Raw genomic sequence first — 18,574 nt, 5'->3', positions numbered from 1 at the left:
AAAAAGCCATGTAAAGTACGTCGCACCACCGCGGGTTCGATGCTTTCTTCCATGCGCCCCGCCCCACCTGCCCGCTTTGGAGGAGCTGGCGGGTACACCCAGAAGCAGCTATCCAGTTCACAAAGTGGCAGCCTAGAGCATTTGGGACCAGCCCGGCATGGTACGATGATAATGGAACGTAATGGTTAAGGTAATTAGGTATAATTATATATAGCATCTTGATCTTGGTTCTTGTTCATGTTCTTGTCAACAGCTCTGGTCGAATCATCTCGGCATCTTGTCGACTTCTGGCTTCCGATATGTTGCACAGTTAGGCCAACACGCTTTACTTCGCCTGCGGATATGCTGGATTCCCGTGATGTCTGATCTATGATAACTATAGCGAAATCCTTTTTTTTATTTTTTATTTTTTAAAACAGTCATGATGCCATGCACTGGAGGCGCCAGGCAGCGCTGCGATGACGGATAGGTGCTTCGGAATCCGGAACAGAACATCAACAAGTTACGTTACTCATTACTTAATCACTATAGATAGATAGTATGGTGTATCGATATATTATATATAGCATCTTCACAGTAGATGTTTGATAGTTAACAGTCCCCCGACTCTTTGTAAATTTATTAATTTATACACTCATTATATTATTCTTGGACTCGTATCTCCGTATGATATACCAGGGCCATATACTACATAGAGCCATGCTTCGTATCACCTCCCGGATGAGACCCATGCATATGATAGATTAAATATAACAATCCAACAGGAAAAACCCATGAAACAAAAAAAAACTTAACACAAATAGAACCAAGCCCATGCATGTTGAAGATTTATCCAGACTAGGCTTTAACTGCGGGGGCCTCCGTCTGTCCTCTGCTGTAGGCGGCACTTTCTTCTCGGTCATCAGCGTCCAAACCACTGTTGCCGAAGACACGACCCTTGGTGTTCTGCTGTCCGGCCTTCAAGTCTACGTTCTCCATGAAGAATGTAAGGAAAACGATTGGAACAGCGCTGACCAAAGCACCGATCAACATCAATCTCATGGTCTCCTGGTAGGCCCTGTTGATGGCAAGCCTGGCCTCACCGCCAGATGGGTAAGAGCTGGCATGGGTGAAGTCGGAATAGATGAGAGTAGCATTGACCTTGACATCTTCTGGAAGGTACTGGTTGAGCTTTGGAAGGAGGTTGTTGGTCCAGATGGCACCAGAGATAGCAGATCCGATGGCCTGACCGACGGAGATGGCAGTAAGGAACAATGCAGTGGCCGCGGCGACATCTTGATGAGGAACGACGGATTGAACGCCCAATTGTGCAGGAACGTTAAGGAATCCACCACCGAGACCGACGAGGACCTGGTTGATAACAATCTGAGCACGGGTAGAGCCCTCAACACGATATCGGAGCATGAGTCCGAATCCAAGGATATAGATGAGACCACCGGCGCAGACGAAGTACTTGTAGTGACCAGTCCATTTGATAAAGAAGGAGATGATGATGGATGAGACTGTGGAAGTGAAGGAGAAGGTAAGGACGATACGACCGGCAGAAACGACGGATTGCTCATTGGCGACGACGAGGTATGAGTAGAAATATGGGAAGACGGATTGGTAGAAAGCCACTATCGAGCTATGTTAGCCATGGATCCACTTTATACGCGTATAAATTATATACGATTGAGCCAATTGGAAACTTACTGAAGTAGAAGACGGCAATGAGGGTACCGGCAAGAACAGTTCGGTTCTTAAGGAGTCTGAGCGAAAGAAGAGGGCTTGGAGCAAACTTCTTCGACATCTCGAAGAATGGGAAGGCGATCAAGCAGACACCTCCAACGACCATCATGGCAATCAAGCTTGGGTTCTTCCATTTTCCAGTGGCACCGGCGCCGAGGGTAAGAGGAATCAATACCAAGCACAAAGCAGCAGTGAACAGCAGCATTCCGATGATATCCAAATCCCAGAACGTCTTGACCAAGAAGCCACCGACGCCATGTTCTTTGAGCTTGCTTGGTGGGAGAAGACCCTTCTTCTTTGCCTTCAACATGTTGGCGAAGAGGGCGCCGAGGAGAGGAAGAGAGCAGACTGGCAAGATGATAGCCCACATACCGTAACCCCATCTCCAGGTAGTGCCCTTCAAGACAGCAGCACCAACCTCAGGGCCGGCCCAGACGGTCCAAAGGAACGGCAAATCGGGAAGCGAGGAGAACAAGGCACGATTCAACAGATCGGTGGTATCGGCAACAAAGACCTGTTGGAGAATGAGCAGGCCGGTAGAGCCAGCTGCATAGAAGACCTGGGCGCCAGCATATGTCTGAACGGAGTTACTGGCCGCTAGCATAACGTACCCGATAACGAAGAGGACAATGGCAAACACGAAGGCTTCGAAACGACCGAATACGTCGGCAACCTTTGCCATGGGAGGCTTCACAACGGCTATTCAAGGATACATATTAGCCTAACACCCTGCTAATGGACGGTACCGGCCATTGTGTAACACTCACCATACATGACACCTGTAACGATCGAAATGGTCGACAGGAGCGAATGGAACCCGAATCCAGACAGCGCATACGAGGAATACAGGTATGTTGTCTGCGCTTCAAGTGATGTCGAAGTCGCCATCAAAAGGATACTGATGGTGCCAATGCATTAGTATTTTCAACGTTACTCGTAGCCAAATAACGGCATTCAAGGCATATGTACGAAATTTAAGCTTACCCAGCATAGGCAACCCATAAGGAAGATTTCGACCAGGTCAATGCAATGGCCTCGACCTTCTGGACACCGGTCTGCTTCTCTGCAGACTCGATGCTCGAAGAGTCGTACCGATCATCTTTGCTTTCGACCTGTACTTCAGTGGCCTCGGACCTATTCGGTCCAAATTTAGAAAATAAGGACACCATTCTTGCGACTTCCGCTTTACGAAGAAAGCGAATGCTCTGTTCGTCTTTCTATCGAATTAATTGAATATGTCGATTCTTCACCCAATCCGCGAGGGACGTTAGTAAAGAAAGCCTAGAGGACAGGATGAGATGGAATGGAGAGATAAGATCCAAGAGATTATGGAATTTCCGTCCAGGTGGGAATACCCTGAAGATATACCCATACCCAATGGACTGGGAAACACCGTTCACCGTTTGTGACATGATCAAGTCGTTCCCAGTCGACCGCCTTCCTGTATCAGCAGTACGTGCAGGGCCCAGAAGTCATCTGCGCTAGGGTCGAGAAAAAAAATTCTGAACCATGCGAGACAACAGTAGCAAGAGACAGGCGAAAAAGAAAAAGAATCAAGGTTTTCCTTGACGGCACTGTAGCATGCTCCATGCTCTGTGATTTTCTCTAACCCCAGCTCTCCCAGAAAGAAAAGAAAAGGATGTGAAGCTCTAGCGCTAGTGGGACCCACCGATCGATATCCTGCATTTGTCTTGACTCCAATAGCGTGGGTGGCTCCCGCCTTGGAGCCTTTCCGCTCTTCGTCTTGATCATATCATATCGTAATCCCTTCCTTTGTGGTACCCCACGCGCAAGAATTAGGTTTTCATGACAATTAAATTGTAAGAACATGGATTTTTCCTTCTAAACGCTCATTTATCGGGCAAAGAACTCCAAACGGGCTTACTTTCCCCTCTCAAATTCCTCAGTTCTAGTTCTGGATGGACGAGTCTGTGAAAGACCTCTGGTCCCTGCAAATATTAATTCCAACGCGAAAGTTTGCGACTTGCCCGGCTCGCATGCATTATCAGATCCACCAGATCCCTGCCCGCAGCCACCAACCACGCCGAAAAGCGACCCTTCCTCCGTGGTATGACAGACCAACGACGTAATCTAATCTGATGCAGCACCCTTTATTTCATTCCCCCAGGCCTTGCCAAAGGATTAACAAGCAGATCAAATGATGGCCGACATCGGAAAACTTTCAGTGCCTTCGTGATATACAAGAGCAAGGAAAGGATTTTCCTAGCCTATTACCTAAGACGTCCCTTGTTTTGCCCTTCCCAAAAAGAGGGTGGCTCGAGAATCAGATTAGATGAATCAGATTAAAAACATGCGCGCCAAGCCAAAAACAGTGCACATGAAGGAACAACTGATCATTTAAGATACTAATTCGTAGAAAACCTTCGGTTTCGGACGAGAAAAAGGTCACTAGAAGGTCAGTCGAAAGAAAATCCTGGGAACCGGAGTGGGGTATTCGGTACGGTTGCTTTCCTTTTTGTGTTCTTTCGGCTAGTCCGTCAGGCAACCAGAGGACCAGGAGGATGCATCATTGGTCCAAGCGGAGGGGCTCAAAAAATTTTACGAACGGGATATCGCGCTAGGGATGGCTCTTCACAATTCGGCGTTTTTTACAGGTGAGTTAAACCACATTCGAGATGTGTTAGCTAAGTCATTGATGCATATTCAAATTCTTGGGTGGATTGCATCGGTCCCGTGGCCATTTATGCTCGAATGCCCGAACCTTTTCAGGTGTTATAATATGATACGGTTTACTGAAATGAATCAGGCTTCAATGTCCCTCGGAGGAGTTCCGAACCAAGACTCGAACCCCTCACGGAATCTTTCGATTCTGTGGCCCATGTCAGGTTGTCAATGCATCTGAGTGGGTTTTGAGGCGTTTTCGCTAAAGCTTCCCACGAGAACCCAGGAACCGAGTAGCGCGATCAGATACCGGATAACCTAAAAAGAAAGCAAACAGAGATCGAGCTTCCTTCGACTCCACGATGTTCAACGCCATGCAGCATGTGTATGTAAGTTTTACATCACAGGATCGCCCGCTTGTTTGCCTGCTACGTTATTGTGAGTGGTCCGTCTGTGCAGCTGTGCGGCTGAAGATGCAAACTGCAAGAGCCAGAGTAAAGTGAAGCGAGAATATAGGTCCGTTCAAATCACAAGGTCTTGATATTTGTGGTGGTTGAAACTGGTGCTAGTAAGTTTTAAATTTTCGTTATCTAATCGAGAGCTCTTTTGGCTTGGCTTGGCCGCACTGACGGCTTGAAATTTATAACATGGGTTCTATTTTTTTAAATCACTTTTCTCCCGTACTTTTTTTTTAAAAAATCTCTTCAATGAAAAATATCAGAAAGCCCAGAGTTGACTTCAAAGCTATTCTCGGCAATTGGTCAAGTGCCTTATTTCTCAATCTAGTAATCATACCCACTCGATTTCATACTTGCCCAGTAATCAAGAGGAAAGAAAGTGGGTAAAGTCTCACCTATGGTAAACTAGGTAACCATATCATATTGGAATCACACGATTGACCCGAATACCCAGTCTGCTATGCGGAAAATCTTTACCATCTGCCTGTGTTAGCTTCTTTACCACGTAAACTCTATCGGACGATGTGCAGAAATCCGGAATTCGAAGTCTAAAGGTTAGACATTTAAATCCATGGTGGCGGAAATTCCCAGCCCTTGCTAGCTTCGATGTACTATGTAGATTTTTTCTCTCTCTTTCATTCTTCAAGACAGGTATACCCATGCAGCCCATGCAGTCACTTCGTCTATCTGCTATGTATGTGAGAGGGGACGAGAATTCCAGCCACCTCCCTGCCCCCGGATTGAGATTTCGAAGTACCATATTAATACCAGTTTTATTGAAACTGGACAACGTTAATTAACTAATAAACCATGTGTCCCGCTTTATATGCACATGGGTTCACATACATGGCAGCCGCCGGGCTCGCCGGCCTCATTGGCGTTTTCTTGGAACTTTAACACCCAAGGTCCTTGGACTGATGTTAACGTTCTATGTAGGACGGACGCAAAGGCAACGTTATTAGGATTGGATACAGCTTAGACGGCGGTGGCGTATGCAAATCTCTGAAATGGGGTACATCCACCGAGAGGCTTTTTTTTTGGGGGGGGGAGGGGATCTATTACAGAGCAGAATATATAAGTATATTTTTACAATTCGGGATACAGAAAGAAATTGCTCCTAGTACCCATCAAGTCTAATCTTTCAGCTCAAGATTGAGTGGCGGCCCGATATTTACATCCATCTTCTAGCTTCTTTGTCTAAGTGATATTCTACAAATCCCATGCATGGAGCCACCAGAACCAACTCTGTAATATTTACAATATTCAAATCATCGGGGTCTTACCTACCATGCTACCTACCAAACCCCGAGTCAAATAGCCACTCGCGCCAAATCGGGCAGCGGGGTTTTCGGTTCACGGGTCATAGTAGTTGTTCCGATGTCGCTGGGGTACGTCGATCATGTTGTCGCACCTTTGCATATGTATGTAATATGCTGATGCATATTATGTCTTGGATTCCAATCGATGTGTTCTAGATCTAGCCAGCTAGCTGCTCGCTGATAACCGAAATGCCACCCCCCATGCGCTACTTTTGATTGAGCGTTATGCATTTCCTGTTAAGCCATGTGCTCGAACGTTTTTCTGGGCTACTTGTGGGATTTATACCCTGCCGTATCCCACGGATATCTAGATTGATGTTGAAGGGATCTGTGCAGTACCTATAGCTAGAGGCACACGCCCGTATATATACTAGTAACGTTCTCGTAGGCCTCCTTGTTTCGTCGCTGGACTCGTCAACTGTGGAGGTCCTCCCCACTTGTTTACAGTATCCTAATCCAATATTATTATTTTTTAGTAAATCCTGGAGCTGAGTATATCAGCCAGTCCCTAAAATATAATATTAATGTGCGAAATACTTTTATCCGGCAAGAGAATATCGTACGGCATAGTACCTAGATTATGCATATGGGAAATGTTAAAAAATGAGATTCTCTTAGGATAAGAATAGCTAACTCCAATGACACTATCTACTAGTACTTATTCTCGGTAGATTTATAATCATATAAACAGAGTCAACGGAAAAAGGAGAAGGCAAAACGCCTAACTGCGCCTATATATCTAGAAGGATGCCAACCATGGTACCAGCCCAGAATAATAATTCATATATGCTTCTATTAGCTACCATTTACTAGCTGTGACCCCAGATACACCTCTACATCTAGTCTCTTATTGCCGAAGACTAATAAATCTATTCACATCAGCATTAATTCGTGCTCCAATCAGGTCATATACGATCATAAACCGACAAATCAAAAGCCTCTGGAAGTCTACTAGATCTAAATTTATAAAATTATTCTTGTTACGAATCACAAGTACTGTTGACAAAAAAAAATGCCGAAATATATTAATAAAAAAACCACCCCTGTTAGGAATTTTAACATTCTTGTAGACATATCCACTACTCGCTGCCCAGAGCATACATGTGGGGCCGCATCGATGACTTCAAGCTTTTTCTTAGCGGCTTAGATAATTAATGCATAACCCCCAATGCACAACCGCTATTGCTGCGCCTACAATCCAAACCACCACCACAAACCCTAATCGCACGCTATTCTTAATTTGGGGCAAAGGATAGCCCGGATTCTACCGTACAAATAGAAATGAAGCTGGTTTGATTCGTTCGGGCGATTTTTTATGCCTTTTCGATCGCTCGATCGGATCCATGTAGTGACAAGCAGGTGGAGACGTCGCTAGTTTGGCGGAAATTCCACCGGGTTCATACATGTATATGCCTATAAGTAGAATAAGCCCGATGCAGTCGCTAGGATTACAGTAGTCTCTTGCATATGTAGACATGGTAGAATAAGGTATAATTGCTGGCTTTATGACGTACGGCTATCTATTATTATGGGACCTTGCAGTTCCTGCGATCGATTCGTTTTTTTCGCCTACTAGGTTACGTCAGCTTAGGAGGGTTGGTTATTAGTGGCACCATACTTGCCGAAATACATGACGAACTAATATTTTATAGTATATAGACTCGTGCTGGATACGAGACTAGCTTGAACTGATGGCTCTCCAAGGAGGGATTTGGGGCTCACTGGCCCCACATGGGGTGAGTCGATGCCCCATTGTATTTCGGAGGCTCGCGAGGGCTTTTGAAGTTTTAGGTATGCGCTTTGGAGCTCCAAAAAAAGGTTTACTGACTTTCACCGATAATTTGGCACCAGGTCAGGTCAGGCCGGCAGTCCCGTCGCCGGACTTCTCGCGAACCAGGTCCTGTTCGCTTGTGTTGGTTGTTGCATTTCGTATCCGTCTACAGGCTAAAAGTCAAGAGAACCGAGAGGTAAAATTATTTCCAAAACAATCGTTTCATTGAAGATCGATAAAGAAAATAGATGGACAAGTTATTACCGAAGTGTACTTAAATATCTGCCTATCAAAGATCCCAATAATTGTGCTGCAAACGACTTGGACTAGCTAACAATACGAAAATTACCATATTAGATTGAAGGGAAATTTTAATAAAATGATGGTTGGAAAAACGAAAAATTGGAATAATACGAGTAAAATAATAAAATCAACAGCCAGATATTTATAGTAATAATGAAACCTGAACGCCATTCCCTTTTCCTTGGATTGTCTGTACAGTGTGATGTTTGTCGTTGCCCGTTATATCGTTTGAATCGTGTCCTTCAGTCTCGCGACCAGCCCATTCTTCCCCTTTTACCGGCTGGTTCTCCTGCTGCACAGTCCCCTATGGGCGGCATTATCCCTCCTACTCATGACGAATCTTTGCTCTCGACCTGGCATGATCTTGCAATAGAAGCAACACCAGTTGTTATTTGCGAGTAGAAGTTCTTTGTCATGTTTGATATCTTCGAATCGCTTGGGGACTATTGGGAAGTCGGATGAGTCGAGTGCATAGACGAGTTGCTCGACTGAATCATCATTAATATCGGCTTTAATGAAGTTTGTTTTCACAGCTAATGAAAGTGAAGTTAGCAGCTAGCTTCGGATTTGATTAGGGATCAAAACAAAGAAACTTACTCTCGCAACAATCGTGGCATATCTCAAAGTTACATCCACATTGGAATGGTTCGTAAGACCCTTCACAATGTGAATATATCCAACCATCGCATCTCTTACACTTCCTTGCTGGGTTGCAAGATGAGCAAGTAATTTCCTTCGTTTCAGAGCATGCATTGCAAGAGATATCGAAGCAATGGATCCCACACGACGGTTTACCCTTGCACCCCTGTTTAGGACAGAAACTTCCTCCTTCTTTCGTAAAGCACGATTTACACTTGCGGGAAGGACAGTCGCCGCATTTGACAATCCTACTCCGTTTCGGATCACAGTTGTCGCATAGGAAACTAGTACAACACCTATGCATTAGTTTGTGGCTCAGAACTGGCGCTTAGGCTTATATCTACTTACTCTCCACAGGATTCGCAAAGGACATCCTTTAGGCATTGGTCGCAATGCCAACCAATCTGTTCCGGCCCCTTGTTACAGCCCATGCACTTCTTCGTGCGGGTAGATCCGGTATCCGCGAGTGGCAGGATTCTAATGAATGGTAGCTCTCGAGTTCCGTGGCAGTGTGATCTTCGCAATCGTTTCTTTGGACCTTGTAGGGTCTGGGAGCACCAGCCAACATCTGATCGAATTTTCTTCTCATTTGTATACTTGAAGAACTGGTCAAGTTTGGCCAGCCATTGCCTATGTTCTTGGTTTGCTAGGTGAAGATCTCGAATTCCATATATCTAGATATGTTGAATTAGCAGCTGTACAATTGTTACCAGTTCATATTCGCAGATAGATAAACTCACTTTAAATTCCAATAGACCGCAAAGAAGGCTGTCTTCATCTTCTTCTCCATCGCTTTGAGACTCGAACCCCGAATCGTCCCCTTCATCAATCACCCTAGCCTTGGGCATCATTTCTACAACATCATTGAAATTGATCTTTCGGCAGTATCGCACGCTCAACCGCTTAAGACCCTTTCCGCTGACGGCGCAGACAGTCAAAATTTTCTTGACAAATGCCATATCGACACTCGTTCCATCCAAGACCAATTCCTTGAGTACTGTTCCAAACGCTGGTCTCAAGGAAAACATTCCCCAGACCTTGGTGGAGTCTAGTTCCTTGCAGAAATACCTCTCAACCGGTTTCTGGATTTTCCATCCTTCCTTCTCTGCTTTCTCCCTAAGAGTTTTCTCATCGGGGACAGAGATGTATCTTTTCTGTGCCATGATCCCTTGCTGGACCTGGTAATTCAGATTCGCGAACGAAGTTTGCGGTTCATACCCGTATTTTGTAAGGGTAACGGAACGCCACGCATAGCACGAGTCTCGATATGAGGAAAGTGCAGAACATGTTGCAAAAAGATACTGCTTTTGCGGTGTAGACAGATGGGAGATAATTTCTGCAGCCACTGGAGATGCAGTGAGGAAGGCTGTTAAGAATGGGGAATCATAAGGATTCTCTGGTGGGATAGAAGGGTCCCGTGGCTGGAGGGCTGCAGCGGGGCAGGGTTTGGTGGGATGTTGTGTTGTTTGCGCCATTCTTGCGTGGGGACTGTGACCTGAGGTGGGCCTTGCGAGCTTGCAAGCTTGTTCGCTTAGTCTGAGCCCTGGTGATAACTATGATAACAGATATGGAAATTTAAAAGAGAACGGAGAGAATTGAGGAGCGTCTTATATTCTTGTAGACGGTATAATTAGTGACTCTTAGATTTGGTCACGGTCTTGTGCTTGTGAGCTTCTTTGATGAGCATGGGAAGAGCCCTTTGAGTTTCCTTGAAGGGGTGGTCCATCTCCTTATATCATTTCTCTTGAGACCTCGCCGGGTCATGGCTGTCCCACTAGAGAAGAAAAAAGAGTACTTAAAGTATAGCTAAGAAAACTATCCGCAAGCTATGGTCAAGATGGACTTCGTCGATAAGCTGATCCCTGACTTGCCACAATTGTACAAGCAAGTGGATACTAAAAAGGAAGACTTAGGGTAACGCTACTTTGGCGAAGCATCGGGACGTTTAGCCCGGAGCTGTTAGGCTACCTATGATATCACGACACTAGTAACTTTCACCAAGCCTTCGTACATGCTTTATGGAGGTATAGTTGTTTGTAATCCTTCTTCTTCTTCTTCTTCTTTTTCTTTTTTTCTTGAAGTACCGACATGTTGGTGATGCAGGGATATAATCGATGTATCCATTTGAATTATATTGGAGGTTTATAAATTTAGTTTGACCCTCAGACGCTCATGTTCAGTTTCATGCAACCTGCAATATGCAATATCTCGGTGACCCCAGGCCAGGCTACTCGTATTCGTTGAATACAATTGTTTTTGACTAGTAGCTAGAGAAATTGTAATTACACGGCAGGGCTGCTTGATTGCATGTTCGAAGTTCTATGGTGCCCACTGTGCTCCCTCCACGAAATCCCCATGAAATGGGTAATGATTTGGCCGCATGAGATGGTGTTCATGTGCTTTCCTTCCGAGAAGTAAGTTTGGTTCAGGTAAATTTACTTTTTCTCTCGTTTGTCGTTGGGAAATGCAGGATACATGCAAGAGCAGGGGTAGCTCATGTACCCTTGGAAAGCAAGAATTCGAAGAAGCGGCTCACCACATGCTGTGCTACGAAGGCTCCTCTGTAATTAGAGGGAGCAGTTGTACCGGGTACTTTTGGGACCTGTACATCTTGGAGCTGCAGGATTGTAAGCTGAGATCTTTTTCCGGTGGTGTAGTACATGGGGATACGTATGGATCTGGTGGTGATGAGAGATGAGGTATGTACCTGAAAGGCACGGTTCGTATGTTAATCCTATTGATCCGATTGAAGTGCTTGCTGGCTGCCCGCAGAACGGAACACGGATCGGATGTGTCTGGATGTTCTTTTCTGAAGCTCGAAGCAATAGGTCCTGCGATATATACCGGTATGGTATAATATTGCGATCTAATTTGTATTTTTCTACCTCAAGCTGACAATAACTAATTTTAACCTTACGATGAACACATACCTAGGTAATTATTGGGACTTCACATTGACTGTTATACTAGGGAAAAACTCTATCAATGGAAGATGAATCTTTATATAACGTCGGCATCAACAAAGCATAGCCCCAGGGTCACTATTTGACGATCATGCTGTCATGCTCAGCGGGTCTGTTTCTTCTATTGCTTCTAGCTCGTCGTCGAGAGTGCGCAACCCGCTCGCAATAGGCACTTTAGCGAGAGTCCATGGCGTCCAGAAGGGTACCGAGTGGGTCCTGGACCCTAACCGGTGGTCAAATGAGGAACGTTTGTTCAGCCCTGCACTCAGCTGGACCATACTATCCTGATGTCTGCATGGTACTGGATTGTAGTTCTGAATGCCCGAAACCTGTTGTGAATATCGAATTAACGCTCATCACGTCGATTTACAAAGGCCTCCTTGCCACCATCTTTACCTTTTGAGGGGTTGTTAGTTTAGTCTTCTCTCGATACAATACCATGATCGCACGTAACTGCGCATCAGTGGAGCCACTTTTGCAAGAAATAGTGGATAAGGCAATTGTAACTACGTCGCTCATATATGATCATAGTATAGTATAGTTCCGGAAGTCTGGATTGAATTAATTTCAACTTCGAACTCGGTTTCATCAAGGTTTATTTGATATTAATATTCTAGACCTCACCAACAGTTTTCAAAACGCCGATTCGAAGTTTAGGCGTAACGTACGTAAGTTGGTATCGTGACTTGGCAGTATTTCATTTGATCCCAGGTTTACGGATTGACTTTGCGAAGAGCGTACACATTTCGAAAAACTTGGAGAATAGGCATACGATCACGGGATTATATTATAGGTTCCAAAAAAATGCAAGAAATTGATATAGGTACTGTATACATGTATACCTGGGTAAGTTATCAAATTGCCTAACCAGGACTGCATAAACCGGTCTAACCGGCACCGTGGATTTTCCCAAGCCATCCTATCCATATCTAGATATTCAAAACCTCAGCCACTATTATCGATTATCACGGCCAGGTACTTCTTTATCGATGTATCGCGCAATCGCGGGCGTGAAAATACACCTTTCCAAAGTAACTCTCAAAGCTCGAGCTCGTTTCTTTTCGTTCGCTTGCAGTTTCCTGCATTCTCCTGCAGTCGTTGCTGTTTGAGAGACCCACTTTGTCATATAGCTCCCAATTCCTCTTATAGCGAGAGAACCCTTGGTGTACGGGGTAAAACAGGTATCGCTGTCGAATCCCGAGAATTTGGCACAAGACACACATGTAGGTTGCAGGCCTGTCAGCGGAACGGATCACGACAGGTACCTTGAAGGCAACATCAATCCTTTATCCGCCTTTAGCCTCCAATGGAACAATCTATAACATTATCGATAGAGGCACGGGTACCCCGAGCCGTCGAGCTCCAGGAAATCCACGTGTACCTGATACCAGTACCAAAAGTTTTCCCAAACCAACATCGTATCTTCTACATATTGCTTGCATTCGTTTCGGCAGCGACCTGTACTGTTTGTTATCGGTTAAAGGGCAGGATTTGGAAAACCTGTACCACCTGGCCAGGAAGTTCGAACAACTCATACAGGCAGGGCAAGCCGAGAACTTGGTGCATTTCGAAATATTTTGAAGATTTGAAGATACATCTAGACCGATTAACTCGGGTCAACTTGCTAGAGCTCAGTTGTAATTGCACCAAGTTAATGCAATGACTTTCAGCTCTTACGCGGATTCGTTGGCCAATGATCCAAAGACTCAAATCGGACAGCCCTGACTTCTCTGCAAGTTTTTTTTTTTTTTTTTCTTTCCCCTCTTCTCTCTGTCTGTTTCCGTCGCCTTCATTCCAGAGAAATATCTTAGATGGCAGAGCAATCAGTAATTGATCCTGAATCCCGAGGCTAGATCGATTAAACGTCCAAACCCAGCACAGTATGCAATGCATAGCAATTGACCTGGATCTATCATGCACAGTTCGGCGTTCCAACATCCAACATTTAACAACACTCTATTTCGGTCACTAGCTTTCAGTACTGCAGTTAATTGTAGCTTCGATAGATGCATGGAAGGTGCCTACCCCCTATTGGGCAATTCAGTAGGGTCATATGCGGCACCATACAAGCTTCTCCGTAAAGGGTGAGATTAACCTTCCCCAGTCTTAACAATTTCGTTGGTTTTCACACCTTATACTTCTAATAATTACCCGCAGCACACCATCTCGTCGACGCGAGGATCATCGTGTAACAGAGCTGTGCCGCGCCTCCGCGTCTACACTGAAATTCCACCTCGGAGATAAACCAAGGCGTAGTTACCCCGAGGTACTGTTCAAGCAGCTTGCTGCTTTCGGAATACACATAGCTACCAGCCTTCTTTAGGACCCACTATGTAACATTAGTATCGTATCTGCATGCATCTTTTCGAGAGCGCTGTCAAAACGGAGCCACCTACGACAACGGGTGCGTGAGAAGCTCATTTATACGAGGCATACGTACCTATTGGATGCACCTACTGATTCGAGTACACCCATCTCCAAAATTCTCGTGACTTTACATGACACGCATAACATGTATATCAATATATTGGGGTACACGTTCCAATATTTGGTCCCGACAGTTTGGTTCAGGAGGGGCCGATAAGCCACATACTCATGACCCCTCCGACGTTTCGGACTAGACGAGCGAGAAGTACTTTACAAATGCGCATTCACGAATACGAGCACACCTTCATTGAATTTCTTTGGGGTGTACTTTTCTAATACGAGGTTTTGAAAGCAACGTTTTGTCACGGGGATGCAACCAGACTGACGGAAGTTCCGAAAACTTGGAATTATTGCATATGTGTGGGGCTGAGACTGGCATGTATGCGCGGAAGCCGTCGGTCTAAACGTCCAAATATTTGGGTTGTTAAAGGTGTTCCCGCCGCTATGGGATGGGATTTGGAGATGAAGATGCACGTAGCTATTGCGGCAAGCCCGATGGGAGCGGGGTAGCTATCCCCCGCGCATGAAAGCATTTGTCAGTTAGTAGAGAAGCTAGAGCTCGGGATCTTGTATATGCTACTTTTGCTCTCAATTGGTCCTTAGCTTAGCTCTCCAGCTCGAGCTCGGATTTGTATTGCTCCTGTATTTGGGATAGAGCTAAAGCTAAGCTAAGACGGAGCTCCGATGAAGCGGTACATGTATACAACGATGAAATGTCTAGCTGGTCGAGCTAGCTCTAGCTAACTAATCGATAATCATTACTATCTTAGTATAAATGATGGGTTTAAATACGAAGGGTTAAATGGAGCTACATCAGGCCGATTGGGTTTCAAATGTATATTTACGAGGCCCCTGGAAGGCTTGCGTATTGCATTTGAATTCAATAGCCTGTGCAATTTGAAGTCAAAAAAAACCCCGTGCCATATCAGCTCGCTAAGCTGATCGATATCCAAGAGACCAGCACTAGCTTATCTCAATAAGACGCATATCGTTGGTTAAGACGCTAGTTCCTACGCCGGATAGCATTATGTCTCAAACCAGTAGCTGAATGATAAGGCTAGTAGTGCCGACTCTCATAAACTACTGCATGTTCGAATGGAACTTCTGAGTGAACTCAGCTCGGCAACCACTTAAAGTTCCTCTACTTGCAACGCTAACTAGGAGGAAATTTGAACCCAAGCTGTCGGTTCAGCTACCAGCGGAATCTAGCGGGACATGCACCCACTGCGCTGGAACCGGGACCAAGCAGCCGATCCAATTCCGGCGGGTAGAGTTGGCTGGCTCAATTCCCGAATTCACTGATCCCAGGTGGAAACCAAGATGCGCATACCCACCTGATGTGATATTCTTTTTTTTTTCTTGATCCCAAATTTACATTTTCCCGTCTCGAGCTCTGCGCGCATAAACGAAATATCGCACCAGACGATTTGGGCCCAATTGGGGGGACATTTTGTTGTTGGATGTTGTAATACCCATCCATTCTATGAGACGTCCACGTCTGCAAAGGTTACACCAACCTTCTCAATTCCATTCGTTTATTCGGCCCTACAAATCACAACGACTTCCTTCCCCAAAACCTTTCACTCCAGTACATAAGTAATTGCAAGGAGGGTAGAAATAAGGGGGGGAAAGGGCATGGCCTTGATGAGCTGTCTCCAGTCATCGGTCATCCTCCTAAACAAGCATCAAATCCCGCAGTTTCGTACCTCCAACGAACCCAGAATTCGAATTCCAGTTTCCTCCCTCCTCAAAGCTGCATAATAGACATTTTGTGATTAAGTCACTGCACCCGATGTCACAGATCCTGTAATGCAAATCAAGCAGGGAAAAGGGAAAAAAAAAGCCACTTCCTTCCTACTCAGTTTAAAACGCTTCAAACTGATCCAATCCCGACGTATGTATAATTAAACTGTGGCAAGCAGGATGCGTCTCGCTGTCGATCATATGTAAATACAAGGGGGGCCGATTTTGTGCCACCCACTCTTCTGTCTGTGTGTGTACAACAAGTTAAGTGCTTCTCTTCCTATCCAATGAGGTCTTCGGATTAGGTATCAAGAGAATCCGATCTATCTGTATGGACGTTGATCAACCAATTCTTATGGACCACACTCCCTTGTCATGTGCCTTTTGTGCTATCTCTCCTTGCAGGGTTTCGTACCACAGCGGGATGTTGGCGTTTCCGTCGATCAAGGTAGGGTTTGGTGGTGGGGCGAAGGGTGGGAGGTTGCAGGTACCTTTGAGAGATGTACCCAGTGCTCAAATTTGACTGTGTGGATTGGAAGGAGGCCGAGGGCAGTCTGGGGGAGGGAAGGCTCCAACCACTATGCGGTACAGCAATGTTACCTGGGGTCGTGTCATGGTGTTATTGATCGTCGGTAGAAAAGTACTTGATTAAAAGCCATGTAATATTTTCGCTATTGTACAGATAAATATGGCAGAGACCCGAACCAAACCCGGTTAACCGTTTCAAAGATAGGAGATGATTTTTGCGTAGGGCAGTACAAACCTGGACCACTTACATGTGGCCAACAGGGGATTAAAAGATAAAAATAAAAAAAAGTATAAGGCCATCAAGGGCTACCCAAAAATACCTAAAACGCCTGGCAAAATCAATATAACGGAATAGCGCCACGAAATCAAACCATCCCCAACCAGATCCTTTCATTTTTCACCCTTTTTGTTGATGACAACGTTGAATTCGCCAGCTTGAGGACTTCCCTCCTCTTCTTTAGCATCCTTCTAGGCCAAGCTAAAACGAGGTCGCTTCCTACCACCGCCCCCAGAAGGTGCGGCTGGCTCCTTCTCCTTCTGATCGAGCAAGAGGCTAATAACATCGTAACCGAATTGTGGGAATTCCAAGATGAGCTTCCGGAACTCTTCCTCGGATTCGTGGCGTAGGATGTAGGCTGTTGATAGGGGTCAATAGGTCAGTATGTGCTCAATATCGTGTTAGGAATAAGAATCTGTAATGTAGACTTACCTCTGGCGGCCCAGAATGCAGCAACAGGACCCCGAATTGTCTTGTCCTCTCTCGGAGTATTGGCGTATACGTATCGAGCGTACTGGATTTCACCTCTGGCACTGCTGTTGATCCTGTGGATCTTCTTGTGCGCCATTGTCTTAAGCTCCCTCATTCCGAACTTTTCAGCAAGAGTATACACTCGGGCGTGCTTCAACAAGTGATCTCCGTCATCAGGGTCCGACTGGGAAGGATCTTTTTCCAGCACTTCCTCTCCCTTCTGCTTGATGATTCTTGGGAAATAGTCGCCGGTATATAGATACTGAATGAAACAACCCACGGCATCCAGGTTCTCATTGGGCAATGCAACAAGCGTTGGGTTCGAAGCACCAGCAAAGTGGGCAACGAACCAAGGGGATTTGTTAAGAAGAGACTGATGTGCTGCAATCGTGGTAGTTGGAGCTTCCCCGACAGACAAGGTGATTATCGATGACTGAAGGTGGCTGAGTTCCGGAAAGTTAGCCATCTTCCCTGTTTTAGATTTCTTTCCTTTTGGATATAACGTAGACAAAATACTTGTTGTCGGTGTCTTACTCCAAAAAGCTGAGAGGTGCTGGCTGTGGCTCTTCTGGAACCTCCTCGGGAATGTCTTCCATGGCAATGTTATCCTCCTCAGCTTCCTCCATGATGTCGGACTTTGGTGGTAGGTCAATATAAACGCTAGGCTCTGCCATGGCTAAAAATGAAAATATGGTTTTATATACGATTCGATATCGGACTCAGATAACTGGCGATAATAGCGAAATTCTGGATGCGCAATTGTTCTAAGCCACCGCTCGCAAAAATCCAGCCGGCTGGTCTATCTAACCAAAGAGTGATGAAGTTGTGAAGAAAGAATAAAGTTTATGGGATGAGCCCCTGCGACCCTAAGAATGCTAGAAATGATTGGTGGTGATGATGCAATTGCAAAGATTTGTTCAGGGTTGTCTAAGTCGATGGTCTCCCCCACAAGGTGTCTCTGATTCAGGCTGCTTTGCATGGCCGTTTGGTTGCGACGGTATATGCGAATCCCACAACGGGAAGTCAGTTGACTGTAACCATGGAAACAAGTCCCAAAATAGAAGTAACACACAACACATTTCTAACTATAACTTAGGCCTCATATTAGTCACTCTCGTAATATTAGTCTCGTCAGTCTCGTAACCAGACTTATGTGTTAGTCTCGTATTGCAGACGCGGTCCACACTTTGGCCTCATATACAGATGGAGCAGGAAGGTCTACTGCACACATCTTTTTCTGTACGGAATCACTTGGCTACTGACATCAACATCGACATTCCCTATATGTTTAGGAAAAGCAGTATTAACTATGGCAGATTCATTTT

The 18,574-nt window shown here is 45.3% G+C and overlaps 3 protein-coding genes across 3 annotated transcripts; all 3 read right to left on the bottom strand.

Moving 5' to 3' along the window:
- Positions 1–837: 837 nt before the first annotated feature.
- AOL_s00043g423 (uncharacterized protein) lies at positions 838–2,897 on the bottom strand (the record flags this gene model as incomplete). The annotated part of the gene is made up of 4 exons (XM_011120909.1): positions 838–1,616; positions 1,693–2,427; positions 2,496–2,626; positions 2,713–2,897. 4 exons carry the CDS (start codon positions 2,895–2,897, stop codon positions 838–840), a joined length of 1,830 nt encoding a protein of 609 aa, XP_011119211.1.
- Positions 2,898–8,474: 5,577 nt separating this feature from the next.
- AOL_s00043g422 (uncharacterized protein) lies at positions 8,475–10,315 on the bottom strand (the record flags this gene model as incomplete). Its single annotated transcript, XM_011120908.1, has 4 exons — positions 8,475–8,734; positions 9,054–9,124; positions 9,189–9,514; positions 9,581–10,315. 4 exons carry the CDS (start codon positions 10,313–10,315, stop codon positions 8,475–8,477), a joined length of 1,392 nt encoding a protein of 463 aa, XP_011119210.1.
- Positions 10,316–16,969: 6,654 nt separating this feature from the next.
- AOL_s00043g421 (uncharacterized protein) lies at positions 16,970–17,923 on the bottom strand (the record flags this gene model as incomplete). The annotated part of the gene is made up of 3 exons (XM_011120907.1): positions 16,970–17,136; positions 17,211–17,692; positions 17,784–17,923. The coding sequence occupies 3 exons, from the start codon at positions 17,921–17,923 to the stop codon at positions 16,970–16,972; spliced, it is 789 nt and encodes a 262-aa protein (XP_011119209.1).
- Positions 17,924–18,574: the final 651 nt, after the last annotated feature.

Source organism: Orbilia oligospora (assembly GCF_000225545.1).
Source record: "Orbilia oligospora ATCC 24927 unplaced genomic scaffold scaffold00043, whole genome shotgun sequence".
Taxonomy (NCBI): domain Eukaryota; kingdom Fungi; phylum Ascomycota; class Orbiliomycetes; order Orbiliales; family Orbiliaceae; genus Orbilia; species Orbilia oligospora.
Note: the sequence above shows the minus strand (reverse complement) of the source record. Positions and strands in the feature narration are given on the sequence as shown.